The following is a 14355-nucleotide window of genomic DNA, read 5'->3' on the forward strand; positions in this document are numbered from 1 at the left end:
TACACTTGTCAGCCCCAGGCTTTAATAAAACACACAATACCCTTGTATTTACAAACATTTTCAAAATCAGCTGTTCATGAGAATACACGTGTATTAATATCAGACGTACTAAGCACATTTGTCAAAGCAGGACTCTGTGTCCTCTGTGGACGCAAACCAGAAAGTTGTCACTCAAGTCAGAAAAACCAGATTTCAACGGGGACATGATTTAGCGAAGGGCAGTCGTTGGGTGTGTAGGCTGAGCTAAGTCTTTAAAATAGCAACTGGAAGTATTTTATCTCAGATTATTCTCAAAATCGGGAATCAAAGTGTATTTTAAGAGAACTGCTGAATTAAGTTTAATGACAGGGAAGAGTAATTAAGTGTAACTAACATCCCTAAATATTTCTGGATATTTACATCAAACAGCCTACTTTGTGCATCTGAAGCAACTGAAAAAAAAAAAAAAAATCATGGTAGGGGATTGTGTTGTTATAGTTGCTAGGGAGGTTAGTCTTTTCGCGCAAAGGAATAAGCCAGGTCATCTTGGCCGAGGAGTCCAGAAATCAGCTGCGTGTGCTAAGGGTCTGGGTAGCTCAGCTCATACAGTCATGTGACATGCTCCTAGTACATGAGAGCGGCACACATGGTGCATGCATCTGTGAGGGGATGCTACGGTGGTACAGAAAACCGGGCGGTCCCATGGGCTTCTCCGTCACTCAGATCAGCAGCAGGAAAGGTACAGTCTCTGGATCACCTTCTTAGAATGAGAGGGGCCAGGGTGATTGCTGAATGCTCCTGGGTCTGCCTGCCACCCTTGGACATCTCTGAGTGTGTGGGCACAATAAAACTAATAAAAACGGTCTTGCGGCCCCTGTACGATTGGTTTTAACTTAAACAAATACATGTTTAATCAGCCAAATGGGCAATTACAAATTCCTAATTAGAGGGTTGATGCTTATATCTGTTTGTAATCTCCATGCTTTTAGAAACAAACAACATATTGCTGAGAATTTTAAGACAAAGTTATAAAATAGCCACACACAACTCCTGACTTGTTTGATGATAAAGACCAAAGAAAATGAACTTTGATAGTTAGGAGCTTATTGGCTCTTCCCCACCAAACCCCTCCCCAACCAAAATTATAAAAAGAATTTACTTAGTCTTAATATTCTCTACATCTGTATTTTCTGAGACTTAGGGGAGGTTCTTTACGGTTTCACATTTCCTTACGTGTCTTGAAACTCTAACCTTCTAACATCGTGAGCCAGATATTCTAGGGTCATTATTCTGGGAAATGGAACAGAATGTTAAGACTGAGAATTATCGCCTACATATCTTTGTAATTTTCCTGACATTACCTCACATGTTTGTCACGATCTCTAACACTAAACCCCTCCCTGAATTTTTAGCTGGAGGGCAATGAAATGCTTTTCTCCCCACCAAGAAATATGGACAGAATGCATCTCCGCGTGTGCTGATGCGCGCTCCTGCGCAGCCTGTATGCACACATACCCTGCAAGTTGCATTAGATGCCTCTCCCCAGGGGTCTCTTCCCCTTTGCTTCTTTGTTTGGTTTCCATTAGTGTAATCAGTAGTGGTTTGGAAATTTTGAAACTTTTGCATTTTCAACTTCTCATTTGTTGAGCAAAGAATAGCAGGAGTCATCATAACCAACATTCCAGAGGAGAAAACAAATGGTTGGACAGATTCTTCATGCACGCAGGCGGTCGTCTAGGCTACAGATGCAAGCAAGGGCTTGGATTTCTGTTTTGCAGGGACACCTTTCCTCCAGGGCAAGGGCCCACAGGGGATTGCTCTGTGGGGCTCCGACTTCGTTTGCATTTGTTTAACCATGCTGTAGGGTAAGTAGGATTCATACCACAGGCAACTTCTATAATTACTATGCTTTAAAATGGATTATTTCATTTTCACTTGAAACTGACCTAAGGATTAACGTATTACAATAATTACATGATTTGCGGTAAAGGAAATGGGTTTTGGCTTCAGGAGGAGACTGCTGAAAGCAGGCCCCTCTCTTTCAAGTGCATCCATTGGTTTTAGCTCCTATAGGATGTGAGGGTTTGGCTTTTAGGAACTATGTTCCATTAGGCAAGTATCTCTTTTAACCAGGATGCTCCTCTGTGTAGGGGAAAACAAACCCACCTGTGGCGTCGAGAGCATGTCCAGGCTCCAGGAGCACATTTTGCCATCAGTAGAGACGGTGATGAGGTTATGAGCATTCTGGGTCCCCACAACATTTACACAGTACACGGGATGCTGCAAAAACATAAACACGGGGGGAATCAGACGACGATCCAGGAGGAAATGCTTCCATTGGCGTGTCAAACGCATTACTCTAAAATGAGGATTAAAGACTGACATAATCCTACAGTAACACAAGCCTCAGGTCATTTGCCACTTTTGATTCGAACCTGATTGCTTTCTAAAAGCTCTGGCAGCAACGCCTAGTAGTGGAAACACTCACCCAGCTTCACCTTGCTCCGTCAGAGGCAGTCCGCCGGAGCTGAAGGAAGCTGCCGCAAATGATGATTGATGCAGCCGAAGCCGCACACTGCTCGGCTAAGCTCACCGTGAGTGAGGAAAAAAGGCAGCTTTCAAAAGAGTACAACTCTTGACTTTTGGAACGAGTATGTGTCACTAAATTTGGAGGGTGCTGCATTAGTCACAGGACCAAACATTCGTCCACATTGCTTTCTAAAAAAAGTGGTTAAAATTCATCAGCCTCTTTAATTTGAGGGAGAGATATGGGTAGTGGGGCTTACTGGCATCATTCACCTTAAGAGAGAAAATTAGGCTCATTTCTGTTGCTGTAAAATCTAGGATAATGATAGATTTATTTTTCAAAACATCAGCTGGGCTACTACAGAGGCTTCGATTTGGCCGGGGCCTTGAGGAAAGTCATTGATACATCCTGGGAATCATAAGCAAGATGCTCCAACCTCCCGTCATAACTCTAGGAGGTTGCCCTACTCTGTAGAATCCTAAATGGTAGGCGAAAATCATTTGCGGCTGCACATTAAATGCTAAATGGAAGGTTAGCAGAAGCAGAACCTAGCAGTCCTGTGGGCCAGATTTCAGGCAGCTTAGCCATCCTGGGCCAAGCCACAGCTTAGCTGGGGCCTCTCTGTGCAAATAGCTGACAGTCGAAGTCTTACTCTTGATGAGTTACTGTCCGTAGTACCTAGCCACAATGACAATGAAGCAATCTTTAATACCGGAAAGTTGATGTTATATAAAGGATGGTTCCCAAACTATTATTATCGTATAAACTCCTTGTCAGAGGGAACCGTAATCATCATCTAGGGCAGCGACTCATCTGTCTCCACCAAGAGGTGGTCCAAACTCCGCAGAAACACCTTTCTTAAGGGTAGTCAGTTTTTGCACTGATGCATGGGGAGTTCTTCCTTCCACCACTGGGGATAAAGAAAGCTCATGGAGAGGCCTGTATTTAGTACAGTGCCCTCTGGGATCATACGCGTCAAATCCAAACAATATTTATAGGTTGCTGTTATATACCCCTCTCCCACAGTCTTGTCTTCCTCAGACTAATCTTCGCCAATTTCTTCAATGGGTCTCGAGTACTCGGCTTTCAGGCTTTCAATACCCTCCTGATGCTAGTCATTCCCTTTTGAGTACGTTACGTTTTGTCTGAGCTCTTCTTACAGCTAAGTTCTGAGAATGAAACACCACTGTCGAACTATATTTGACCAACAGAATATAGAAATCTAGGAAATGTTGGATTTTCACTTCTTGCATGATCAAAAGTCCACCTGTACTGATGTATGCTAAGATGCCATTGGTTTTATTGGCAATCACATCACCTCTTTTACCCGTGCCGATGGACGGCCAACTGAATCCCTAAGTCTTGTTCACAGCACGTTCCTACCGAAACTTTCAATCGCCCTTAGTGGCTGTGGCCAGTGGTGAGTACAACAAGGATCTGAAACTCACTCCTTTCCTGATCCGGTCTCTAAGTTTCAAGAGGACTGACCAGTTGTGGGACTGTGCATTGGTTTTTCCCAAGCCTCTGGCATGTGTGGAACGTGTAGCAGTGAGCAATGAAACTCAAGGCCCCAGCCACACCACATTCAAAGCTCTGTGTGGAAATCAAGCGGGAGAACGGATGAAACAAATCCTCACCTAAAAGCAGCGGACAGTCTCACAGAAGCATGGGAAAGCACGATCCAAATGCTGTTGTGAACCTACAATCCACCTAGTGAGTTTCAGCAAGAGTCCAATGGGGTTTCTTTGTTAACCACCAGGCAGCAACCCAAAGCACCAAAATTCTAGTGGATTGGACTCTTAAGGGTGGTTACAGGAGGGAAAGGAAAGCATCTAGAAGAATGTGTAGAGCCAACTGCCTAGAGAAAGAATGTGCCTGGTAGCCCCTCCCTGCCTTTAATCAGTACTACTGGCCTGTGCTTTCATGAGTAATAAAACTCGGCTTAAAAGAAAAGAGAGAGATGTAAAGAAACCAGAACAGAAGCAGACACGTGGGAAAGCCTACACACACACACACACACACACACACACACGGGCATCCACAACTCTACTTAATGGAAAGAAAAAAGCAAAGCTACAGCTCATTTTTCCAGTATACACACCAGATTGTTTTTATTTATTTAAGGAATAAACTTACTGTGTGGCAGAAGGGTTTTTGCTTTAATTAGGATTTCCTGTTGTCCCAAATGCATATGTGTGGTGGGTGTGAAAGGAAATTAGTAATCTGTGGCAGGCCTCTTTTTCCTTAACCACTTTTGATCCTGGTACCAATCAGCCAGGCATTAGTGGAAGTTGAAAGGGAGTCACAAAATTAACTGTGCCCTTTTAGCTATGGACTCAACAAAACGCAGCAAAAGAGGGGGGAAAAGTATTTTATTTTCGAACAGAAACAGATTACTGTTTGATAATAATGGTATTTTAGTTGTGATGCTCATATCCTAAGTTACTTGACAAAGAAAGCTTAACTCTTTGGAAGAGCTCTTGGATTTGGATTTTCCCCTGAAACTTATTGCTCTAACATTTGGATTTATAATTTTTGAAATTTCACAAGATATGCTCAGAAACCCACGAGATATCCACATCCAGCCAAGAAGTGCTTTCACAGGACTTGCGCAAACACCTGCATCAAGCCATCTTCTCCTGGGTCACAATTTTCTGTTATTAGTTTGCAGAAATGGGGTAGGCAAGAGCAATTTTCCAAGATTCCCAAGAACTAGTTTCACCTGCATGTGTCTTAGGCCCAAGTCAATCAGAATTAAGGCTGACTTGGTATTTGTCATTTCCCATTGTCAATCTTACAAGGGTGGAAGAATTTTCCTCTTCATGGTCTTAGCTGAAGCAGCTAGCAGTCCTTTTTTAAAGCTAGAATGGTTTTGAGGCCAGCAGATGGAACAAATGAGGCAACCACATTAAGGAAATTGAAACAATAGTAGAGCTGTATCCTTGGGCATAATTTGGGCACTTCAGAAAAAGAACATCAGTTACTCTGAATGTCAAGGTAGCAAGGATTGATGGAGACATGCCTGTCTTCTCATTCCTCCTAACAACTGCTAAACACACCTGTCATTCTCTTAAAGGAAATGACAGAGTAGTTGTCTTATGAACACTATACTGAACCTCTTCTGCTAAATTGTGGGTAATGGTTTTGAGATGTTGACTTTTAACCCGTGGGATTATATTGTCACTGTAGACTTTACTGTTGAGACTTACAACCATGCATTCCAGAATTTAAAGTCATAGCACTCCCTCAAATCACAAATGGAAAAGGACTGTTGGCAAAAGTCCCATATACCATCCCTAGACATGAAATGCTTACTCTTCATGGCCCATCTGAAAATACGAGTTTCCACATTACAATGTCAACGCAAAGAGTTTCTTCATAACAATTTCACAGATGCCTCTTCCAAAGTTTCTCCCTGTGTCCTTTTGTAGTTTTAATCCATCCCCACAACACCAATGGTCTTTGGTGCATCCAGAGAGATCCCTTCTCTGTGCTAAAACTTGTAGATCATTAAGAGATTTCTCTATACCCAGTGCTTCCTTCACCTCCTTTTCAGTCAGTCAGGATACACTCATTACAAATCACACGCTTCTAACTTGGAGTTACTGACCACGGCCGTACTTACGTCAGTTATCCCCTTTCAGGGCTTGGGGTGGCTGACAAGGAAATGACAAAATCTGACTTACAGTGTGTGCAGCAGCTGACAAGGGTGTCCTCTGCACTGGTGTCCTTCGATGACTACGATTATCCCACAGCACAATCTGGCCCGAGTAAGTCCCACCAACCACCAAGTTGGGATGGAAACGAGCGAAGCACACGGACATCACAGAGGACTGGGAGGAGAAAGGGGAGAAACATGTACTGTGAAATGGGTGAAGGCTTGTTTCTTCTTGAAGAGAAAACAGCTCATCACATCAACTCAACACATCCTGGAAAACATAAAGCAATTGTTAAATGCGTAGTTAGTAGAATATTTTGTGCCCGGACACAGACTCTTCCCTTGAGGTGTTGGTCAATGGTTACCAAACTTGAAAATTGACATCTTGGCCGTGTCTTCAAATAGGCATAAAACCTATCTTATGTGCATCATTGTCTTGTGGTATCTAAAGCTTGGTTTGTGGACATTTCCCATTTTATCAACACAACTGCATCAGAATTAATATTAATTCTCCACGAAAAGTCTTTACAAAGTAATTCTTTACTTTGCGGGCATGGCCACATTGAGCTGTACTATATACAGTGTTGGCAAGGTTTCAAGGACCTTAAGACGTGGTGCTTTTTTAGGTTTTGTGTTTTCATCTTAATGTAGACTTCTAGGAAGTATACTGACCTCAGACTGCTCTAACTGGTTCCTCCCCAAATTCCCTCACCTCCCACGGGCATTCTCCTGACCTTGATCCTGCCCACTTCAGACAATTCTTAATGTTATTCTTTGCCTATTTTAACAAACAGTCAGAAGTGGATTTCAGTCCAACTCTACCAGGGTCTGTCATAGCATCATGAATGTGGTTTCTGAAATTCCACAAAAGACTACTGGGCACTATGCTTTAGAGGAAATTACTTAGAACCATGATACACTTAAAATCCGATAAGTTGGCCATTCCACGGTTGCAAAAAAGTCCATTTTGAGTCCCACAGTGCTTCCATGTTTGTGTTTGTGTGTGGAAGCACTTTAAAAAAAATAAATACATTTCATCTTTTCAATAACCTTATATGTGAGAAAAGCAGTGTGCCAGGCGTGATGGGAATACAAAGGGAATCACTGCACTCAACAAACTTGTGCCGTGATAAAAGAAACTAAAAAGCTCCCATGCCGGTGACCAGAGCTGCATATGCCGCTAGTCTAAGCCTTCCTAAGAAATAGAAAAAGACGCCTCTCTGCATAGACACAGTCACGTGGGGGGTGCATGCCTGGGTGAGTGGAGAGTAAGGTGGGTTACTGTCTTCACTTGTCCCTTGTTTGCCATCCTTGTGCATTTGCACAAAGAGCAGTCTTGAATGTGATGCCCTCCATGACTAAATCATCATAGTAGCACGTGTGCGTGCACGTGTGTGTGTGTGAGACGGGGGTGGTGGGAAAGATTACGTTTAGCTAGGGGAGGGGAGCAGAGGGGAGAGCGGAAAGGGTGGATGGTTAACAAGACCTTGTGAATGGAATGTTTCACGCCTTGAAGTAGCTACGGAACACTAAGCAAGTGGAGAGGAGAAGAAAAAAGGCGTTCCTGAGAGATGGGGTAATAGGACGAAAGACTAGAGGCTGAACAGCCCAAACCAGCGGTCCCGTTTTGATGGGAAGGACCTTGCAAGAAAGAGGCGGGTCGAAGGGAATGTGGCTAGAGGGTAAAGTCACCTGGGCCAGACAAAAGAGAGCCTTGAATGGCAGGCGCTATCTGGATTTTTTCCTGTGGGCGAAAGTGATTAATCACAGCTTTCTGAGGAAAAACGTCAGAGGATCAAAGGTTGTAAGTGATAGACCAGCAAAGTAAAAACGTGACTGAAAAAAAATTATGACCTCTTTCTGACTAGGAAGCTAAACGTCCACTTCTAAAAAGATCGGATCTACTCTTAGCCCCAGTCTTCCTTGTCAGAAAGAGCCTCAGACACGCTGAGGTAGAAGAAAGAATGCAGACTCTTTTTTCAATGTCGTGTTTTCCTAGTTTGAATGATTTTCAGTTCCAATTCCTTGAACACGATTAGATGGAGAACATGCTTGTGCCCCAATCTGGTTTTCATAAAGTTCAAGAATAACTCTCAATAATGATACTGAATTAAAGAAAAAGAAAATAATGCTGGTCAGCTTCTTGTTTTACACATCCCACAGAAGCAATTCTTAGTTTTCAACTGATGAAATTCTTATGTTGCTTGAGCTATGTGGGAAACATTTTCTTTAAAGCTTCAGAGAGACTTAAAATTACCCAGGTGGTACCAACAATTGAATTTACCAAAGCTCCAATCAATATGGATAAAGGAATGTCATTAAATTCGAAAAATCCAGATTTCAACCACTTGATTGCTTCTGTGTTTCAGTTAAATCTCAGCAAATGCCACTCCAAACCTTGCACAGTTTGTTAAGAGAGTAAACTAGAGAAAAATAAACAGTGGAGGTACTTCTACGAAACTGAAACACGTAGTTGTCAATCACCTAGAATCCAATTCTACAAAGGGAGAATGCGACTTTTTCGTTATTTGTTCATTACTCACTTATTCATCAAACACATAGTGCCCACCAAGTACTAATGAAACCATTTCAAAGAGCTTTAAGTGTGACAAATGGCTGCAATTGAGAATTCAGAATTCTATTTGCATTTGATAAAAAGTCAAGTTCATGCTAAAAAAGAGTCTTAGAGCCCAGAGTTCTACCACCAAAGTCTACTTGTTCTGCTACAAACCAAAACATGAGTAGACACACTTATTTTATTTTCTATTTGGAAGATTAGCAATGGAGGAGTAGTTATGTGATTATCAATTTCACTTATATTTTAAGCTTCGGACATTAAATGTCATATGTATTCTATGTATTCTAGAATAGCAAGGCTCAAGACATCTCCAGGGTGGGCCTCATTTGACATGCTGTCATTCATATGGACACACGAAGGCAGGAGGATCTCAATTACCTAGATGTAAAGTTTAAAATGTAGTCATTTCTTGAGATGTTTTTAAGTACCCTGAGGTTTGATGTAATGGTGGCAAACATCTGGTTGATTGACTGAAGTTTTCATTTTTCATCCAAATGTTTAGGTTCCCTCGGTCACATGGGAACAGTCCCCCAATTAACGGAGAAAGTTCTTCTGATTTGGAAAGTTGGCATCAGCCCCTAGGAGTAAAGTCTTAGAGGAACCCTGGCAACCTCCTAAGGCTCATACAGCTACTGACCTAGTTGTTGCCAATTGTCTTGGAATTTATTGATTGTTAGTGTAAGGAGCAAAGGAGGATATCACCCTGTCAGTTATAACGATTTGATAAAGAGTAAAAGAACATTTCAGAAAAACTGATTGACGCTACTAAAATATGCAGTGTTTCTTGTTGTTCTCATTTGCACAGTACGGTTTCTGAAGACAGTCTATGAAAAAACATTACTAATAATATTAATGTTATTTTGAAAACTTCATCATTTTCCTAGACATTTAAAATTTTGCAGCCAATTCAGTTATTCAGGGTCATAATAAGCATTTTTTAAAAAATTTTTTTAAAGATTTTATTTATTTATCAGATAGAGATCACAAGTGGGCAGAGAGGCAGGCAGAGAGAGAAGGGGGTAAGCAGGCTCCCTGCTGAGCAGAGAGCCTGATGCGGGGCTCGATCCCAGTACGCTGGGATCATGACCTGAGCTGAAGGCAGAGGCTTTAACCCACTGAGCCACCCAGGTGCCCCATAATAAAGCATTATTAAATTATATGATTAATACAATTTAGACAAGCAAAATTAACTGGAAACAAGAAGCTTCCCTACCTTGTCATTCTTAGTTCCTTAACAATATAGACCTCTAGAGATATTTCTGGAGTTTTAAATTTTTCCTTATTTTATTTTCTTCTTTAAAATGTCAGAACCTTAGATTGAGTTTGAGAAATAAGGTATGGCCTCAAAACCTTCAAATCAAGTCATTGACACGAGTGGAAGAATAATGAGATAGCTGATGAGAATTTCTGGACAGTGTTAATGTCTAATCAATGTATATTTTTCTGTCACTACAGGTGAATGTTTTTCCGAGGCTAGTGAGTTCACAGAGCTGGCCCAGAAATATGATGAACTCGTACAGTAAAAGCTTGATGGAAAACCAGTGAGTCTGAGTGACTCTGCTCCAACACCAGTCACAGAGGGACAACACCATACGAGGAGCCAGCGTTCCCAAAAGGACTAGCACCGCACTTCGATTATCTGCATATTCTAAGTTTCTAGCCCATCAGGACAAGCAAGGTCTGGGGACTCTGTTCGGAGCATAGGGGCATCTCTGTTGACAGTTTCTGGTCCACACGTCCACTTGCACACGAGCTGACCCACTAGACGGGGTTCCACGTGCTCCTCTTCTATTTCAAGAAAAGGCAGTTTATTTTCCCCCATTCACAGGGTGAATTCGGAGACGAGACGGGTGGAGACTCGGCTTTCAAGGGCTCCCTCTGCTCGAGGCAGCCCCACCGCATTCAACTGCAGCCGGCCCCCACCCCTCTTCCCGTGGCTGTGGGGGCTGTTTTCTATTTTAGAGAACTAATCCTGGCCAGTTTGGGGACGGTACTTCCCCTTAACCACAGCCCCAGATGCCCATGGCAAACAGCCTTTGGTCACTGCTGGCTGGGCAGCTTGCCCCTTCTGTTCACATTTGATATGGTTGCCCAAGTCCTTTTGTGTGTGGCGCTCTGCCCACTCCCCAGCCACCATGCCCGGGTGGGAGGGAGAGGGGTCTTGCATTCAAAAGCATCTACTATTTCAAGTACCATCTCTTCTGGGGAGAGGTTGGTCCCAAGAGAGAATGGCCATATTGTTGCCATATGCTGTTTAATGGTGGCTGACATTTTATTTGCCTAAAAGCAAATGCTTAACTGTCGGAGGGCTGTGAGGCAGACAGATCAGATGCTTCTGGCTACTAGGGAGCTAGAACAGACTTCTGCAAGTACCTACAAAACCCACAAAGATATTTCTTTTGTTAATGGAAACACGCGTAATTGGAGAACACTGCTGTCGAAAACCCCTCTTACAGGCAATCCTGTAGCGCCAGGCGGCTGACAGTGTGGAAGGTGTGAAGGTGGCGAAGCCAAGGCATGAGTCATGAGTCGGGCACTTCACTTTAATAGAGGGGGAGGAAAGGGTCTTTTTTTCTTTCAGAGCTCCCTTTTCTTCTGCCTAACTCTCTATCCCAGGGCATACATGTCATTCTTCTGAACTCTGAGAGTGACCATCTACTGAAAGTTATCTCCCCATTAGTCATGGAGTGCCCAGGAGCCAAGATGCAGTCAGCTTGCTTGCAATCCCTTGACTCAGTTTGTGTTCAAAAAATGAAAAGCAGCTCATTCTAAAATCTGATTTCCCGGGGCATCTGGATGGCTCAGTTGTTTCAGTGCCTGCCTTCGGTTGAGGTCATCGAGTCCTGCGACAGGCTCCCCGCTCAGCAGGGAGTCTGCTTCTCCCTCTCCCTCTGCCTGCCTTTCCCCCTGCTTGCGCTCACTCTCTCTCCGTCAAATAAATAGATACACTCTTTAAAAAAAAAATGTGATTTCTCAAAGATTAAAAACCACTCACAATGATCCTCTTTCCTATAGTCATTCAGAATTTTCATATTTTTCTGTAGGCAGCTGCTACTGTGTAGCGAGAGACAGACCTGGCCTGGGTGCTGAGAAGACAAAAGCTCGTGCACGAACCACAAGGAGATGCCACTTCTTACCCGGGAGGATGGCAAGGATTTAAAAATGTTTGCATGTCAATTATACCTCAATAAAGCTGAAGGGGGGGCAAAAAAGGGGCAAATGCCAAGTGTTGGTGAGGATATGGAGAAATGGCAACACTCCTGTGATGCCAGTAGAAACGTGACACAAGGCAGCCACTCTAGACAACAGTCTAGCAGTTCCTGAACAAGTTAAACATGCAGCTAACATACAAGCCAGCAATTCCACTCCTAGGAATACACCCAAGATAATGGAAAACACATGACAACACAGAAACCTGTACATGAACCTTCACAGCAGCATTATTCATTAAAACCAAACAGTGGGGGAAAAACCCAAACATCCACCAACTGGGGAATAAATACAATGTGGTAAAGACATACCACGGGATAGTAATTCATAAAGAAAAAGAAACACCGTACTGACACATGCTATGACAGAGATGAACCTTGAAAACATTATGCTAAGTCACAAACGGAGTCATATTGTATGACTCCATTTATACAAAGTGTCCAGAAGAGGCACATCCATAGGGGCAGAAAGCAGACTGGTGGTTGCTTAAGGTGGAGATCGGGGGGTAATGGAGAATGACTAGTGATGGGCATGAGGTTTATTTTGGGGGTGATAAAAGCTTTCTGGAATGATGGAGTGGCAATGGTTGCCCTACTTTGTGAATATACTAAAGAACACTGAATTCTATACCTTAAAAGGGTCAATTTTATCTCAATTTGTAAAAGTATTAGCATGCAGATACCTTCTGATTTGTGGAGCTCACCAACCTTCCTTCTTATCTTCAGGACAACCGCCTAGACTATAATGATCACTCTTTCCTCAACCTAAATTGTTCAATTCTCTTTACTTCTCCCAGAACATCTTCAATTTCCACTCCCTGAGAGCCACAGAGGTGGAAAGGAAGGCTGACACCCTCGAAGGTCCTAAAGCTGACTTCCAGCTCTGACGCCGTCTGGCTGTAGGAATCCTCTCAGCCTTACATTTGCGTTTTGTTTTGTTTTGCACATTTTCAAATTATTTATTTTAAAAGACTGCGGTGAAATATGCAACATAAAATGTATCAATCTAACAATTTTTAAGGGTCCAGTTCAGTGGTACTAAGCGCATTCACACCATTGGTGACCATCGCCATCATCCACCTGAGAACATTTCCACCTCCCCCAACTGGAACTCCATACCCATGAAACACTCATTCTCCAGTCCACCTTCTCCCTGGCCCCGCCCCCAGCAACCACCGTGCTACTTTGTCTCTAGGACTCTGGCAACTCTTGGAACCTCATGTAAGTGGAATAAATACAGTATTTGTCCTTCCGTGACTGGTTTATCTCACTCAGCACGATGTCCTAATGGGGCTAGGGCACCCATGTAATAATCCAAGGGGTACTACATCTGTGTCCCAGCAGGTAGCAGAATTCCCTTCCTTTTTAAGGCTGAATGATATTCCCTTGTATGTTTATGCCCCATTTTGTTTACCTATTCATCTGTCAGTGGACATTTGGCTTGCTTCCACCATTTGGCTCTTGTGACTCATGTTACTATGAATATGGGTGCATACAAATATTTCTGTAGTATCCTGCTTTCAATTATCTTGGGCAGATACCTGTAAGTGGAATTGCTCGGTCATATTCTGTTTTTAATTTTTAAAAACTGTCCTGTTTCCTGACATTGGGGAGGGTATGTGCTATGGTAAGTGCTGTGAAGTGTGTAAACCTGGCGATTCATAGACCTGTACCCCTGGGGCTAGTAATACACTATATGTTAAAAAAAAAAAAAAACAAAAAAAAAAAAACAAGAAAAAAAAAACCTGTCCTATTTCCTTTAGTGACTACATCATTTTATGTTCCTACCAGCAATGCACAAAGGTTCTGGTTTCTCCACATTCTTGACGACCCTTGTCATTTTTTGCTTTTGTTCTGTTTTGTTTTTTCTAGCAGCCATCCCAATTGGAATGAGGTTTCAGCTTCAATTCTCAATTCATAAGAGGAGCATGATAGTTCTTGCCCTGCCTACAAACAGGTCATTTTCTTTCCCTCTCCTATCTCGTTAGGTTGATACATTTTATGCTGTGTATTTCACCACAGGCTTTTAAAATAAATAATTTGAATTTCCTCAAAAGGAAGACTGGAAGTTAGTAAAGCAGTTTAAAGACTGATCAACAGCATGCCCCCACCTAGAGTTAGAAGTGATTACTTTGTGACTTGAAGAAACATTTCCAGACAAAGAGAAGGTCAAGATGACCCCCTCATTTTGCTCAGCAAATCCTTCCTAAACAACTCTCATAGTGACACTTGGTCCCACCTTGACGAGTTGGGTTGACAACTGTCTCCTAGAAGCATGACTACACCTTTTGCTACACGGCTTAACTCTTTGGAGTCCCTATCTTTGCAAGCCTTGCCTCCTGTCTGGGACGTTTACTCTCCCTTCCATTTCACAGATCCTCATGACTGGTTACCGTTCCTATTG

General features: G+C 42.7%; 1 protein-coding gene across 4 annotated transcripts in view; it reads right to left on the reverse strand.

Annotated features, from left to right (window-relative positions):
• DYNC1I1 (dynein cytoplasmic 1 intermediate chain 1) overlaps positions 1 to 14355 on the reverse strand; it is a 301726-nt gene that overhangs the window by 64428 nt on the left and 222943 nt on the right. For all 4 annotated transcript variants that reach the window (XM_046021163.1, XM_046021165.1, XM_046021164.1 and 1 more), the window contains 2 exons: positions 6193 to 6339; positions 2146 to 2259 (listed from right to left, as the gene is read on the reverse strand). In XM_046021163.1, coding sequence (XP_045877119.1) covers positions 2146 to 2259; positions 6193 to 6339 — 261 coding nt within the window. The remainder of the gene's footprint in view (positions 1 to 2145; positions 2260 to 6192; positions 6340 to 14355) is intronic.

This window comes from Meles meles, chromosome 10 (genome assembly GCF_922984935.1).
Source record: "Meles meles chromosome 10, mMelMel3.1 paternal haplotype, whole genome shotgun sequence".
NCBI classification, from domain to species: domain Eukaryota; kingdom Metazoa; phylum Chordata; class Mammalia; order Carnivora; family Mustelidae; genus Meles; species Meles meles.